Source organism: Perca flavescens, chromosome 18 (genome assembly GCF_004354835.1).
Source record: "Perca flavescens isolate YP-PL-M2 chromosome 18, PFLA_1.0, whole genome shotgun sequence".
NCBI classification, from domain to species: Eukaryota; Metazoa; Chordata; class Actinopteri; order Perciformes; family Percidae; genus Perca; species Perca flavescens.
In genome coordinates this window covers 23838216-23855406 of record NC_041348.1, presented here as the reverse complement: position 1 = coordinate 23855406, position 17191 = coordinate 23838216, and the positions used below count along the sequence as shown (strand labels likewise).

The window sequence follows — 17191 nt, the reverse complement described above, 5'->3', positions numbered from 1 at the left end:
GCTGTTCTGGAGCTTTCAATCAAATCACATGATTTGATGATTTGATTCAGATTCAATGTTGATTATTGACCCTGAAACCACATGCTGATGAAGACCATGTAATATGACCAAAAGCGCCAGTACTGCTGATGAATGGATTATGTGGTGAGATTGTTTTCCCAACAACGACAAAAAGTCATCACGGTGCTCTGCAAGAAATGAAAACTTGATCCCGATACAATCCCTTAACAACCTGGCCAAATCCTTCTGCTGATGAAGACCGTGTGATATGATCGAAAGCTCCAGAATAGCTACTACGTGTTGACTTTGCGGTGAGATTGACTGCTTTTTTCAAGGTCAAGGATGAATTTTGAACCTCAGTAATGACTTTGTTCAACATTGGCATCTCATGATAATTCAATAAATTACAGATTTGGGGGGGGGGGGGGCTCCTTAAAAGCCCATGAAAACTTAATATCAATTTCAAAGGATTTCTTTATAATATGTAATACTCATGACTATATAACAAACAAAGGGGGAAATAACAGTTATTATTATCCAAGAGTTTAACACATAAAAAAAAACTGATCTAATTTGATATATCAGGACTGTTTGGGTGTGGCATGATCAGATTTGATTGACAGTGGTGGCAACATAACGAAACAACAACAATTGATTCAAATGTTACAAAAATTCTGATTGGTGCACAGAAATACATGACATCATCTCATCCCCAATGAGACCCACCCACTACAAACCAGTGGGAAAAAGGACAAAAACATGAATTTGAATGTGTAGTAACCAAAACTGTTCTAACTTTGGCAGAAGATTTCGTGTCCCTGTAGGATCCCATTGGTCATACGTACTAAAAAGCTGAGTTTAAGGCCCTTTAACACTTGAAATTTTACAAAAGTCTTTTGTGCCAATCAATGCCCAATGCGTTTTTAAAACTCACTTAGTTTATGTGAATCCAATCTGTATTGTATTACTGCACTGTATCTCTGTTGTCAAGGTCTTAATGGTTTTAGGAGTAAAATATTGTTTGAATAAACCTCGATTCAAATCAGGTAGAAAATATGACCCGAGGCCAGAGTATTCATAAACACTCACACCAAAGAAATCAATGATCTTCTTTGAATTCTTTGAATTAATTCTTTGAATATCTAGAGCAGCTACTGTATTCTGCAATAAGCGTCTGAATACAGTCATTACCAAAGCAGACGTATAATATTAAACATATTACTCATCTCTTTCTTGCTTTTTAGTAGTAACAATGGATACTGTCTCCAATCAGGCATGACTGCACAATTTTGCCTGATAACAGCATGGGTAGGATGCAGCATAAATTCAGGTTCTTTGTGGACATAGCAGGGGATTGTAGGTAGCCCCTGAAGGAAGTTACGGCTTGACAAATATTTGAAGTGCAGCCCGACTCTGTTTACTTCAGCCAAAGCTTCAGGTTGAAGCTGCTACTATTGAATTATGCATCACAAAGGAGACGGAGCCGACAGTATCAGAGTCAGAGAAGTTGAAAAACCATTTTACAGAGCTTCTGATATGAAAATGTGCACTTGTAGTGGTTATTTGCTTGATTTTACATTTCATTGAGCAATTGATTGTCAGGAAACGAAGGGGACTAAAAGATGCCTGACCTAGATTTTCTTTCCTTTTAATTCTCATCAAAACATATTGGTTATTCTCTTTAAAAAAAAAAAAATCTGTCTAATTGATGTGCTTTGTGTTCTAGAAAACTAGTCTAAACACACAGTTAAACTCTGAAATGTTAACATTTTCATAATAAGTATTTGCATACAGTACATTTGTCATCTTTATCAAATCCACTTACATTAAAGTACAAATAACAACATCTACCACATTAGAAGAAATGTGAATATTCCAAAAGTAAGACTTGAGAAAAAAAGGCCAGCCAAGGGCGAGTTAATGCCAAAACGTGACGTAAAATATGACTACAAAAAAACAGTCCCACAAAGGGTTAAGTGAAAGGACTGACACAGAGATGTGTTCGTTAACAGAGTGCAATCACAGCATAACCATTTTACAAAATGTTTTGTTAGGAGGTTCGATATCCTCGCTTGATTATTTACTATGGAAATATAATATTCAGTATCAGTGCATCTCTCAGGATAATTGGATTTGTACAGTGTGTTCATTTAACTAATGATGCCAGCTCTAATCAAAACAAGGAGATTCAAAAAGGTATCTGCCTTCTCAATTATCATGCAGCCATTGTAGAAGTCCCTAATAAAGGAATTGGATCAGTCCAAGTCTTGGTAAAGTTGGAAACATTTCTCACAGCATTGTAAATATTTTATATGAAATTTAGTCTCGCCCAATGAGAAAACTGCGGTGACTCAGGCATTTAGTTGGACTTCTACAATTCTACTACTCCGTTGAGAACATTTGAAAAAATGGATTAAATGAACCAAACCAAGCATCTCACCGAGCAGCTTGACTCGTCAATATCCTGCCAAGGCATGGTCGACCCAAGAGGCCTACCCTTTAATGAGTTGTGTCCAGTGTTGCAGATCAGAGGCCAGCAGGAATAGTTCACGGGTCCACAGTTGGGATGGTGCTGACCTTGTTGTTCCTGCTGATTCTCCGCTCAGGCCGCAGCCTGGGCAGTTTGGTCTGGATCAGCTCCTCGGGTGTGTTACCCAGCGGAGGCAGCAGCCTCTTTTTGCTGTTCCTGGTCTCTGGTAACCACTGAGGTGGCAGCTCAAAGGGTCCAAAACCAAACTGTGTGGAGTCCTCAGCTTCAGTAGGTGTAGCTGGTGCCACCTGAGATGAAGAGGCATAAGCACACGTGTGGACCGGAGAGGCCCGGGGTGCTATGATTGAAGAAGGGCCGTCCTTGGTGATGATCAGCCCTCCCCCTGTCCCCTGCAGAAGGTCTTTTTTGGTGATCACTTCCCCTCTGAAGCTCCCAAGTCTTGAGCCACCCTTGTGGTCCTCTTTAGACCCAGCGCAGCCTCCTGATCCTTGAGAAGGGATCTCATTCTCTGCATTCTCTGCATCCTCTTCTTCTCCTTCTTCTTCAGAGGGCCTGAAGATCTGCTGCTGGCCAATGTTGAACATCTCCAGGAGCTGGCTCCCAGATCGACCGGCTGTCTCCAGTCCCACAGGTTCTCCGATCACACCCTCTGCTCCCAAAGAGGCCAGACCCCCGGTGCTGACCATGTTACGGCGGCTGTAACGTCTGTGAATCCTGGCCAGCAAGTCCAGCCAGCTATGACGCGCTGAGCGGTTAACAGTCAGAAACAAGAGTGGGTTGGTGAGTAGGGACACCTTGGGTAGCCAGAGGGCTGTCAGATACAGTGAGATGGGTAGCTCTTTAGTGTCTGCCAAAACGGTGCGATAAACCACCAAGGCCCCATAGGGGGCGCTGCAGGCTGAGAAAGCCAGCACCACAGCCAGCAGAGTGGCGTGTAGCTCAGCTTCTCTCTGGGACACATACGGGATGGAGATACTGTTCTGGGGAGTCCGCAGCGCCGCGATTATCACCTTCTTCTTCTGGCTGGTACTGAGCGCTCTGCGGATCAGCAGCATGAAGAGGAAGACCAGAGCGAGCGGGAGGATCAACGTGCTGACGTTGTAGATCAACACGTACACCATGTGGCCCAGGGAGCGGGCGTGGTCATCGGAGCAGGACGAGGTGACATACACATCCGTCACATTGGTCACAGCGAACACAGGAAGGCTCACCACTGTCGCGTGGACCCAGATATAGATGACCAGATCTCGGGATCTTGCATCTGAGATCTTCCTCTCTAACGGGTACAGCACAGAGTAGTATCTAGACACAGAAACACAAATTATTTCAACATTTTTGGTCCTACCTTGCACCCGGCGCGGCGCAGCGCAGCGCAAAGCCCGACGCAAGTGACTTTGCTGGTTTAATTTCCCATCCAGCTCCCGCGTCGTTTAAATAGCAAATGCACCTGCGCCCATCTGTGCGCCAGTGGGCGTGCTGGTTTTACAGGGAGGTGTGTTTAGGTGCATTCTTGGTGTATATCTATCTTGAGGCAGCGGGAAGTGATCGCGCCATTGACCAACAAAAACCTGGTCTAAAGTCAATAGCGCAGCATTTCATTGTTATTTTAACAGCACATTAGTAAAATGCGCCTAGGCTTATGCACATCGTGCACACTATGCTTGTTACACACACATGCACAGCAGCACACAAACATGCAAATCCGCCATCATAATAGCAATGCGCCAAGGTACAAACGCGCCTGGCTTTTAAAGGGAATGGGAGTTGACACTCTGATTGGTTTATTGCATGTTACGCCCAAAACACACCTATGAATTAATGAAGGCACTAAGTACAACCCTGACCCTTTTTTTCGCTGTCAAAGCAAAAAACATATGGGCCTATTACCGTTTTTTGCTTTCAAAGCAAAAAAACATATGGCCCTTTTTCCGTGACATATATTTTCACATTCACAAAAAAGTGTATAATAAAATTAATGATGGCTCAATTCCATTTAGCTGCTTCAGTTTCAGAGTCCTTGTATTGTACATGCGGACTCACTGTTAAGGCTTCCTGGGACACTTGAGTAGATCTCAGGCGCCATTTATGTAATTAGTAACACCTGTGCTTTTCTCTGTATGACGAGTCAAAATGTCTGCTGTTAAAAACACCTATTGTCTGACTAGAGAGTTGCCTGAATGCGGTCATGCTGACACGACTCATCAGATGATTTACATGGAAAGACAAGTGGAAATTAAAAGTGAATGCACCTAAATGCCCACATCCATAACAGAAGCTGAAGTATCCTACTCTAAAAACACATGTCCACTATTTTTAGTGGGTGTGCAGTTTATCATGTACAAGTTAAGTAAAACTGAAACTATGACCCTCTCACCGCAGTAGAGCTTCAAGTGGTTATGCTGAAGTGTGAGAGTGTGAGAGTAGAAATATAAAATTCGTGCACCTATTATATAAGCGGAAATACTGAAAAAAAGTTTTTTTAGTCTAATCTGTAGACACCAAATTGCTGCAGGATAAATTGCTAAAATTTATATATTTTTTTCTATAAAGAGTGAACATTTTTAATAAATGCTTCTGCAAAATACTTTAAACAGGAAACTCTAGGGGGAACATGAACAAATATGAGTTGGGAAAACAAAAATTAGAGGCATTTTTATTGAAAAGTAAGAAATTTATTTGCTAATAATAACATCATTTATCAATCCAAAAAAACAAAGGTATCTTTAAGAATATTGTCTTTGTTGACAGAATTGCACTTCTGAAATCATACTATAACCCAAATGTGTGCAACATAAGATCCTGTAAGCTGGTTATAAAATAGAGGCAAAAGTGTGCATATTTAACATAATTTTATTGGAATGGGATGAAAGGATGTTCTGTCTGTGGTGTAATTACCTGATGCAGAAGTTGAAATCATGCGAGTGTGTTTAATACACACCCACAGACACATAACTAGATCTCCTCATATCCGCCTTACAGATAATAGGATATAGATTGTCTCTCATCCTGTTGTTGTCCCTTAATAATAGGCAAAACAAATTGTCTGAAGGACTTGCTTATTTGTCTCTTCATCATTGCATGCTAGTGTATGAGTGTGTGTGTACAGAAGCCATTAACTGCTGCAGTCTCAGCCCGACTATATACACATCCTCGATTGCCCTCCTTGAGAATAAATAATTCATCGGTTTGATAGCATTCTGACTGTATTAGTTGCTATGGAGGCAAAATGAGCTCCGTAGCAGTGAAACCAAGGCTGAGGCGAGGCTGCAACAATACACGATCTGACTGCAATCGCCATAAAAAAATAAATGAAACACTTATAAAGGCCTGCATGGTTTTTAAATTATGGAGAATGAGGCATCAATAGTGTAGTAGCCTGTATATATATTGCAGTCATCCAATATTAATGTTTTGCATGTACGTTTGTACATAATACACAATACAAGTATCATACAGTTTGAGGAAACTACAGGATTTAAATAAATGGTGGTGTTATGAATTAAATATCCAGAATGAGGGGGCTTCTGTGTTTTCAACTTGCAAAGAGCAGGAATGTAATTTATGGTAACATTATTTATTTTTTCAGGCAAACGGATAGCGCTAAGTTTGTGTAGTCTGTCTGGGTTAGAGGTATCACTGCTGCCAGAGCTGACATATCTGTTAAAGAATGAGTGTCAGTATTTTATTTTAAGTATTTTATTTATTATTATTTTATTACTTAAGTAAGTTTATTTCTAACTACTGAAAATGAAAATGTTCTACGTCCATATATATATTGATATATTGTGCTATATAAATATATTATTTAACCTCCTCTGTCAGTATTGACTGCTCCACAAAAGAGAAATGGTTTGCTGACAGTTATGAGACAGGAGTCGATGGTGTGGACGTATTGTCCCATTACAGACTCAACTAGCTTGATATCGGACAGTTATCAAGCTTGGACAGCCTTTCTTCCCCTTAAATAAGTCTTTAATGACAAATAGGCCAAAGCTACGACAGCATATTGTGACTGACTAGTGTTAGCACATTTCCAGCTAGCTAGTGTGTTAGCGGTTAGCATGTAGCTACAGTAGTTAGCCAGCTAGCCAATATGTCTTTGTATGTGGTAGTCAGAATCACATAGGAAGTAGTCTCGCATTGCCAGACCTCCACAGCGCTGGAGTATGGTCTGGCTGCACAAGTTAACTTAACATTCTGGTATAGGTGAAAAACCTATAATGGGCTGGGCAATATGGAGAAAATCAAATATCACGATATTTTTTACCAAATACCTCGATATAGATACCACAACAATATTGTAGTGTTGACTACTGGTGCTTTCACAAAATATTTACATAATGAGATTTTTGATAAATAATCATCAGTAATGTGGATATAATGACTAAGTGGGTAAAGGCAAATAATAGAACAGTTACAACAGTCTGGTAAGCAAGTAATGCAGCCTTTAAAACCAGGAAAAGACAACACTTATGCCATATTACGATATTACGATATCCAAAATCAAAGATGATATCTAGTCTCATATCATGATATCGATATAATATTGCTATATTGCCCAGATCTAATGGGTTATTTGTATTACGTTAAACCAATCACAATTGTATTGGGCGGTGCGTGCCAAGCCCCAGATGCAGCGATGGTGCCCTTGCAAAAATAGATAGCGGAAGGGGAGGAGAAAGCCTGACATCCGGCGCGAGAGATGCTGCTCATGGCTTTATACCCGCATTGTACATCCAGTAAGCCAATCTACATAAGTTACTTTCATTGATTTCACATAGCCTATTGTGTTTTTTTAAGACAGATTTGTTTTTTGATGAGAGATTTTAGGCAAGAAACAAATAAATTAAATTAGGTTTAAGTAGCCTATCAGATAACTGTCAGTGTAGAAAAAGCTTTACATATTTAGAGAATTTTCTATGGAGATAAAACAATAACAGAACATTTAAAGGTGCTTTTTGGATTTAGCCAAAGAATTTGAACATCGACAACTTCTCAGTCCCTCCCCCCCTTTCTGCTAAAGCCCAAACAGTCTCCTAAGCCCCTTCCCCCACGAGCAGTGATTGACACGCAGTTAGACAGCCCCCCTGGCCCTGATTGGTGCATCTGAACAGGGAGCGGTGGATTTTTGCAAATCGCACTACAGGCTGTAGGTGGTGGCAGAGGAGCCAGATTTTTTTTTTTTGTATTACCTGCTTCGTGTAGTTCTACTGGAACATAGGGTCAATTTAAGCAAATATGACAGAAACTTAGTTTTATAAGTCTTACCTACTGAACCTTTAATTAAACATTTTTTAACACATAATTTGTGGGACGTTTTAAATACTCAGGAGATTTAAGAGAGATTAGAGTCTTTTTATCTAAACATACAGCTCTGGTAGTGGGGGCAATAGAAGTAACAACACTGCCAGTAGAATTACTAATTCAATTATTGCTAGTGATACTAAAATACTGTTTTAGAAAGGTTTAATTTGACTGAGAAAGCCATAAAAAAGTTTAGCTTCCATATCAGTAAGGGCATGATCAGCATTAGTGTAAGACCATACTGTATGTGGGCAGCAGCTGCCATCTCAGGCTGCTTTTGGCTGCAGCTTTTAGCGCTGCAGGGAGGACTGGGACACGGCTGCTCAGCGTGGCGTACACATGCTCCATCGACCACCGCCCCCAACCCGTCACACACCACAGGGTGTAGATGGAGACTGAAAAAGACTTTCTCTCCTACAACAAACCAGTCTTCCAGAGTTGCTCCAATTGTGCAGTGTGGATGTTTGTACTTCCACGTCAGGAAGAGAATAGCTCCAACTGACTCAGCCAAGCACTGTATTGATAAACTGATCAAAGAATCGATTTGAACCATCCACTTCTCTCAAAAGCGAGTGGGAGGTACCCTGCAGGTACTGGCTGCAGAGTGGAAGTGAGCAAAAAAAAAAACATCACTCTTGTCCTACTCACGGACAGATTGTTCTTTTTACTTGTGTTGTAATATGTGGATTTTAATTTTAAATGCCACAATGATCTGACCTGTCGAGTGCAATGGCACTGAAACTGAGCACAGTGACCGAGCAGAAGAGCTTGTGGAGGAACTTGATGGCCTTGCAGAGCAGCAGAGTGTGAAGCCACCAGCAGCAGCGAGGGCTGGCTCCAAGCGCCATGTCGAAGGGAACGCACACCAGGCCGGCGCAGATACCCGAGCACGCCAGGTTCTTGATGAATCGGTTGGTCGCAGACTTAAAGACATTCGTGCAGCAGGTGCACCACAACACAGTGGCATTTCCTGTGGGGAGGAGGGAAGCAGAGACTTAGAATAACATCCTCTGACTTCCTTTTTAGAAAACTGTCATTTGCATCTTTGCGTTTGTCTAGCTCAGTTTGTTTTTTACTTAGCCACAAGCCTTTTAACAAGCCACATGAACTCAAAAGTATCCTTTTCATTGGACAGTTTTAGTAACCTGGCAGGATGGCACGTAACCCAAGAGATTTTCTTGGTAGAGCAGTTCAGACTCCAGTTTGTCCCCTCCAAGATGCAAAGACTTGATGGCACAGAGGTCTTTCAGCTATCTCTTCATGGAAAAGCCTTCCAATCTGCTTCACCAAATCCCATCTATCTATCTCTCTATCTATTTACATTCATATGTTTTAAAAATACCAATAAGGATTATTATGTCTTAAATTGTGGTTTTGTGAAGACAACAAGAACAATTGTAAGAAATATTTGATTTTGTGCTGAATTTTTGCACACAAGTAATCAACATAATTGTTATCTTAACTACACGTACACTAATACACTCTTTGCAGGGTGAAGAGATATGCTGAACCTAAACCGAGTGAGACAGCACACGGTCAGGTTCAAGAAAGTGGCATTTCTGTTAAGATCCCTCCATAATTTGGAGCGATGAGAGAGTAATGATTGTTAATTAGGTTTAAAAAGGTGAACTTTATACTCCCTGCGAAGCACTGACGGATGTCAGGTCACACAGGGCTGCGTGTGATACGAGCCTCTCCAAATGTAATTAGACCCGCAGTGTTAGCTGTGCTCTGATTGTCAGAGACAGAGCAAGATGTTCTCTGGTGAGGAAAACTGCCATTTCTTCCTCAGGTTATTTGTTTCTGATGTCTGTAAATGTTCACGACACTGTCAGAAAAAAAGCACTCACCATCAATTGCAAGAAAAAGATCAGGTTATTACAGCTTATAAAGATACAAATAAAAGCTATGAAAGCCAAGTTAGATATAAAAATCAATTATGGTGGAGTAGGCTGTGGAAATTTGGCCTGAGAGGTTTTAGATGGAGCTGGAAGAAGCTGTTTTTAGGAGAACACGGTGTGCTTTACTGCTAGTTTCTAACTGGGCAGGATTTCAGAGCAGCACACAGGAGTAGTATTTCAGGGAAACCCTAATGTAGCTGTAATTAATGCTCAGCCTCTGCATTCTGTGAAGCTGACTCACATGGGATAATAAAATTAGCACAAATACTCATTGTTTAAAATGCATCATTACATAAAAGAGGATGTTTACAGCAAACGTATATTGCAAATTGATATTTTACAAAACAACTCATATTGTCAACACTGTTTGCCAATCCCCTTTCAAAACAGGTACAAATGACTATGTTACAAAGACCGGTCATGGTTAAAAGAAAACAATGTTAACTGTTGATAGGAAACGTGATGTAAACAGCGGCATTCTCTGTCAAACTTGTTTTGCATCCACCCTGTGGTCTCCCGGTGAATTTTTTGGCTGTACTTAAAACAATTTCCCACTTAAACGAGGACTAAAGAGGGAGCGTGCTCATATTTTTTCAAATACTAATTAACAAGTAATTTACTTATATCCTATTTAAGCATTAAGGTGTACATTATGCCACTTAAGTCTAGACAAACTACATATTAAGGATTTAAGCTTTTTGAGAATATCTATAAAAAAATAAACATTTATTTGTGTAGCAGTTTTTAAACCAAGGGTTACAAAGTGCATCACCCCATAACTGTAACTCATAAAGTATGTCCTTGTAAGTGCCGTCAGGTAGACAACATTGGGACCTCTACTCTTTTATAATCAGAGCTTGCATTGTCTGTAAAATGACGTTGTCCTTTTGTGCCTGAAATACTCGCGTGGCACTTGTGGAACACCTTGGCAACCATACTCACAGCAGCCAATGGGGAGAAAAAGCACACACTAAAAATGATTGTTTGTTCTACTTAACAAAGAGCTGTCCAACTACACATGAAAAACTGTCTACTTTATACACAGTCTACTTTACACACATGAGAGTAGGTTGTGTCATCTCTGGATTGGTGTTAATAAGCTGCTGTTATCAGTGAAGCTACTAATCCAGGTGTCTAAACATAGCAGCATTAGCTGATCAAATTCAAAGTGTAAAACATCACTAACACACTTAACACCTTCTTAGTTGCATCCCTGTGGTGTGAGAATTACTTTAGTTTCAATGAGTGACTTATTTAAACATTGTAACCAACAGAGGAAATAGAAATCCCGATCCACATACTGTAATTTCTTACAGACATGATTAATTAATAATCACTATTATTACTATTCAGTAATATTAGCCGCTGCCGTGCACACTGTGGCACATTAATCAGATTTACAGTCAAACTTCTGTGCTTTATTGGGGGGAAAAGGATAACTGTCTGCTAATTGCTAAAAATTAATTTTGGGAAATACACCTGTTTTGCACATTAATTTCTAAGAGTTAGATGAAAATCACTATGACTCTAATGTCTGTGCCTTAGGTACAGAGGAGACCGTTAGCCTAGCTTAGCATAAAGACTGGAGGCCAGGGTACACAGCTAGCATGGCTCTCTCCAAAGTTCAATGGAAAGTGAATTAGTCCAAAGTTAATCCGTTCATTTTAGGGGTGCCAGTATTTGTAATTTTAAACTTTGAAGAGTGTTAACTTAGTCGTTTCCTCCTGCCTCCAGTCATCATGCTATGCTAAGCTAAGCAAATCATCTGCTGGCTCCTTACCATGTTTTGTAACTGTTTTGTTTTGTAAGTTTGTTTGTCACAAAAAATTGTATTACCTGTAACTTATTTTTTTTATTCCTGTGCATCATGTACCAACCATGTAGGAAACATGAACTGATTTGCATTTTTTAGTCCCTCATACAGATTTCTTTTTGGAGATGGAAATGAAATCACCCCCATATCAGGACAACAAAAGTGCCTACATGATGGAACTGACATATTGTGTGCATCCCTGATGATAAGTGCTGTCTGATGATGTATCCTGGCTTTTATCATAGTATAAAAACCTGTTTGATAGCGCACAAAGTGGCTGGAGAGTCGAGAACACACATTTTTGAAAATCTAAACCTCAAAAACACCCCTCTGGAATAGCATCAGTTTTATTATTCATTGTTTTACTCTCTGGCTTATTTATGTAATCATAGTCAGGCCGAGAGTTGCCTGCTGATGAAATTGCTTGGATTTTTCTTTTTGCTGTATATGTGGAATTAAAGGACTCTCCAATTAGCCTTACAATGTGTGTTTGAATGGTGATTGTTCCTAAAATAGATTTAGGTATTTGATTTTTGCTTTCCATAATCAATGGTCACACATGGTGTCATTGGAAATGTCAAGCCCAACTTTTCCAGTTAACTCTCTTGAGACAATTATTTCACTAGTAAAGGGCAACAACTATTATTATAATTTTAATTTTTTTCTGTTTATATTTGACATATATTTGTAGACCTTTGTCTGTATTGCTGTCCGCTTTAGTGTCTCTCTTGATTCTACCATTGGGGGCGCCAAAGTCAGACATTTTTTAATTTTACACAAAGTGGCTTTACAATTTGCTACAAAACACTGATTTCAACGTCACTCTTGAATCAAGGGTCATGCCTGTGTTTATTACATGCTTTATTACCATCCCATTTTCCTTGTTGTTCTCTGGTGGTGCGTTCAAGTACTGTGGGAATCTCTGCCTTTAAGACAGCTGGCTCTTTGAACTTTTTGAACTTGTTGTACATTATAGGTTCATATAAATGAGGTTGTTTGAAAAGTAAAATAGATGTATTGTATGTTTTCCAAGCCATATACACAACATACAGAGGAAAAATAAGCATTTGGAGCTATGCTGCAAAAAGGCAACTTTGTGCAGCCATTCATGTCTTCTCTATGCAGCCTATCATTGAGGCCATACTCATAATTTGTGACAAATACCACATTAATATGCTGCGTTCATTTTAGGCAGTAGGATTATGTTTTTTGGCTGCCAATATGATGGAGGGGATGTCAAACTGTGTGAGACTGATGTGCTTGTGCGGTCCATCAATTCACACGGCTCCTTCCTCACTTCCATCTTCATCAGCAGCCTGTGATTCTACTGGCACAAGCAGAAATATTTGTCACAGAGTCAGTACAGATTCAGCTTGTAAGAAGCTCAAAATGTGTATGGTAAGTTATTGCTACTAATATTTGCCAATTTCATGGTAAAATAGGTAGGTAACACCTGTCAAGTTTACCATTATTGCCCCTATCAACGAGCCAGTGTCTCCTTGGGTTGCCAACTTAAAACTTCACTTCAATGAAAGAAGGCATCAAATACACATTTTGCTTAAAGGTCCTATGACATGCTGCTTTTTGGATGCTTTTATATAGGCCTTAGTGTTCCCCTAATACTGTATCTGAAGTTTCTGTGTCTGTAGCTTTAAATGCTATTGAGGAGGAGAGAGGGGGGCAAGTAGGGGTGGGAGATATTGACAAAAATGAATATCTCAATATTTTTTTTCAATATCTCGATATCGATATTCAGACGATATTTTTGAAATCCTTCTAGAAGTTAAAAGAAGCCCTGTTCGGAGGCTATTTTGGTGGTTCTCTTGGGAAAATGTACAAGCAAGATGAAATCATAACAATAAACAAAGGGCTCTGTTCTGTAACATATTGCACACAACCATGTCCTTATTGGAAGCAGTCCTGGAGCTGGGACAGGGCCGGGTCAGACTAGGTTCTGATAGTCCTTCTACTTGGCTGTATAGTCCTTCTGACCGGGATTTATGCTGGGATCAGGAGTTGGATGTGATCTGACTGGCCCAGGTGAGGGAGAGGTGCAGTTCTGTGTGCTTTTTTGATGTTAGAGTATACATGGTCTAGTGTGTTCTTCCCTCTAGTAACACAATCTACATGCTGGGAGAAAGCTGGAGGGGAACAGACTTTAAGGACGCCTTGTAAAAGTCCCCTGTATGCCGTATTCAGGTGATCGCGCTGCAGTTTGTTCACTATGGTTAGCAGTGAACCAAACTTTTGCTAACGTTAGCATCGGGGGCTATGTAGACGGCAGTGTGCTGTTTTCGTAGTAAATAAAATGGTCAGTATATTACCGACAGGGCTCCAGGTCAGGTGAGCCGTACTGGGCAACGTTCTTGCGGTTGGTACTCCATTCATTGTGCACAAAAATGCAGTCCTCCGCCTCTGGTCGTGCCGGAGTTATTTTCTCATTCTGTCGGTAGCTAGCTAGCTTGGCGTGCTAGCGCCAACAACAACCTGGAGGGCTCGGTCAGGCTATTTCCTCCGGGATGTTATGAGCCGCCTGGAAGGCTCTCATAACGGCTGTGTTGTATCGTTTTTGTACAAAAAATACTGTCAAACAAACCCCTACAGTATTAAAATCACTACATATAATTGTTTAGAAGGTTATAGTGTGCGTTATTTGTTTTCTCTTTAACTTCCTTCAGCTCTTTTCATGTTTGGGGGGTCGGATTGTACAAATTATGAAATATTCGATATCCCAATTTTGCATATCGTCCAGACAACAATTTGGATATTATGGTCTAAACGATATATCGCCCACCTCTAGGGGCAAGGTGGAGGGTGGGGGTGTGGCCTTGACCAACTGCCATGCTTTGCTTGTTTGCAAGCCATGATGTCTCTCTCTTTCTCATGGGTGGGCCAAATTCTCTGGGCGGGCAAAGCAGAGAAAGGGGAGGTAACCTTGCTCCTTATGACAACATAAGGAGAAGATTCCAGATCGGCCCATGTGAGCTTTCATTTTCTCAAAAGCAGAGCAGGATACCCAGAGCTCGGTTTACACCTATCACCATTTCTAGCCACTGGGGGACCATAGGCAGGCTTGGGGCACTCATATTAATGTTTAAAAAAAAACTCATAAAGTGAAATTTTCATGCCATGGGACCTTTAAGTCTTAAGTAAATGTTTGCTTATTGTATGTTTTAATTTACATACTGTAATAATGTAATGCTTAACATCCAATATTCAAGTTAGCAGCAAACTAACATGCAAAACAGGCACGTCAGACAACACCGTTCATAGTACTGAATAGCATTCACCAGTCATAGTATTGTACTCCACAGTGCATCCATAGCTATAAGAACAAGGCTGCTGACAGGATTTATTTTTATTTTTCCAATTACCAAAGAAGTAATATGTGTCTTGACTTCCCTTTAATTTTAACAAAAGGTAGTGGAGTTCATCATAATAAAAATGTGGAGGATGTGCACAGTGAGTGTGACCAGATACAGCCTGAACCATGTAAGCACTATCAAAGGGAGTTTCCACCTGTTGAGGGAAAAGTCAGGTGAAAATGAGCATGAGAGCATGAACATTTGGAGGGATGACCTGTCAGGAGTATGGAGATTGGGTATGTTGGCTAAAAACTATGGGTAGAATATGACATAAGCTATACTTGCAGTATGCACCGACCAATAGTTTGAATGGGAAAAGCCAGCAAATTTGATGCCTTTTTTGTTTTTATAATTTTATTTTTTAATTTGGTTGCTTTTCCATGTTTTTAGTCATGTTATGTAGTCATTTATGTAGGCTTTGTGTTTTATATGTAAAACCTACATGCATTAGGCAACTAAGAAGAAAAAGATGACTGAATGAATAGCCTAGAATCCAATTCTAGCTTTATTATGACAGTGACCATCTTTTCACATTTACAGAATACTGCCGCTTCGATCATATTATATTATAAGTCTTCTAGGCATTGGTGATTGGTCTACTTTTTTGGAAGACGTGCTTGTTGTTACAACTTTCCTCATTTATTCTAATTTTTCTTGCATAAAGGGTGTTCCCATAAGGTTCCCTTGACCCAGATTTAGGAGTCAAACTGTTGAGGCTCATAGAAAACAAATGAAGCCATCGAATCAATTCTTTAATTAGTAATTATATATCTATATCTATGCCTGCAGGAAACCTAAGTGGTTTGGGGGCCTTTCTGTCAAGTATGGACAATATATAGCCTATATTTGTATGGGGCGACTTACCGAGTAGCGAACCTATGAGGATGAAAACCTGGATGGTGGTGGTGAAGTCCCGGTAGGCTTGCTCTCGGATGAGGCGCTGCTGCTGGTCCAGCCCGGTCCCCTCGGCAGGTGGGCTGCTGTCCCACCGCGTCGCCGAAGCATTAAGAAGATCCAGCCAGAGGTGGGCTGCTGTGAAATTGGCTGCACCGTCCCCGACCGTCGCAGCCCGGCTCCCACTATCCATGTCGGTTCACCCGGCGATCTGGACGGGTTTTAAGACGGCTGGCGGGATGTCAGCAGCCAGCATTGGAGAGGCATTTCCGTGGGGATGACGGTGATGCCTTGCAAAAAGGAAGAAAAAAAAAAACTACAAAAAAAACCCAGCTTGCATGCATGCAGAGATGTCAGAGAAGATGGGAGACGGACACAGGTAATGCGTGCAGCTGCCAGGAGTAAGATGGTTTTTATATGTCTGATGAATCAGAAAAAAAAAAAACGTGGTGCAATGATCACACATCCAAGCACAGGGAAATAACAAGCCTATAGGCTGTATGACCCATAATCCCCCAATGCGGATGCATGGCAGAAATCAGTCAATGAAATCCGTGCGCAGTGAGGTTGGTTGGATGCTATACTGTCTCTGACACCCTGTGCACCTAAAACCACACCGGGTTGCGAAGTGTCCGTTCCGGTAAAAAGAAGCTTGCAGCACCGAGAACACAATATAATCACCTCTCACCGTGCAATGAAAAAAAACAAACAGTGTGGCAGTCAGGCTGATACTCTGGCGACCGCTGGCAATCGCACTGCCAGAGGCTGTTAATTAGTAGACTGACTGGTATAGGGAGCCTTTCAACTGAATATCTCACAGCGTGAGGTGCAAGACTGGAGAGAAAGAGCCCCTCCTCTTCTTATAGCATCAAGAAACTCCACTGGATCATATGAATGGCAAGCGAAGGAGAGTGTGGTCGAATTACACACTGATGGGTAATGCTGTTGGTATATGAAGATGGGTAAACTTCCAATCATCCAGATAGACAAACATCAGGTAAACTTTAAGTAAATATCATTTCTCCAGAGACCCAGTTAAACAATGTACGCAGGTTTACATGTTATAATAATGAGGCACACTATCAATCTGTTTGTCAAGCCCAAAAGGTAACCAGACATTATATTGGGTTTAACCTCAACTGTGCAGTTGTCTCGCTCAGACTGTTCTTTCACAGGCGCTTGTTACATTCCTCTTTGGTTTGCTGAATACCAACATTTGTGAGGACATACCTCCGTAAAACAAAACTGTATTTCATGATTTACTTGTTACTGTTTACACTTACTGTGTTTTAATTAATAACAGTAAATCAATTTGTAGTCTCCTTCATAAAGCAAGGCAGCGGACCCGCAAGGAGATGCTCATATGGACCCATTGTGGAGAAACGGCTAAAGATCAATGCATGAAAATGACTATATCCCAGTA

The 17191-nt window shown here is 40.7% G+C and overlaps 1 protein-coding gene across 1 annotated transcript; it reads right to left on the bottom strand.

Moving 5' to 3' along the window:
• Positions 1-505: 505 nt before the first annotated feature.
• gpr176 (G protein-coupled receptor 176) lies at positions 506-16295 on the bottom strand. The gene is made up of 3 exons (XM_028604399.1): positions 15739-16295; positions 8513-8765; positions 506-3793 (listed from the first exon to the last, which is right to left on the bottom strand). The coding sequence occupies exons 1-3, from the start codon at positions 15959-15961 to the stop codon at positions 2548-2550; spliced, it is 1722 nt and encodes a 573-aa protein (XP_028460200.1). The 5' UTR covers positions 15962-16295; the 3' UTR covers positions 506-2547.
• Positions 16296-17191: the final 896 nt, after the last annotated feature.

Excerpts from the sequence above, each read along its gene's own strand:
- gpr176 (XM_028604399.1), bottom strand. The coding sequence starts at position 15,961 with ATGGATAGTGGGAGCCGGGCTGCGACGGTCGGGGACGGTGCAGCCAAT. Across the intron at positions 8,766-15,738 it reads CCTCATAGGTTCGCTACTCG|GAAATGCCACTGTGTTGTGG; the intron begins GTAAGTCGCCCC and ends TCCTCCCCACAG. Across the intron at positions 3,794-8,512 it reads AGTGCCATTGCACTCGACAG|ATACTACTCTGTGCTGTACC; the intron begins GTCAGATCATTG and ends TTCTGTGTCTAG.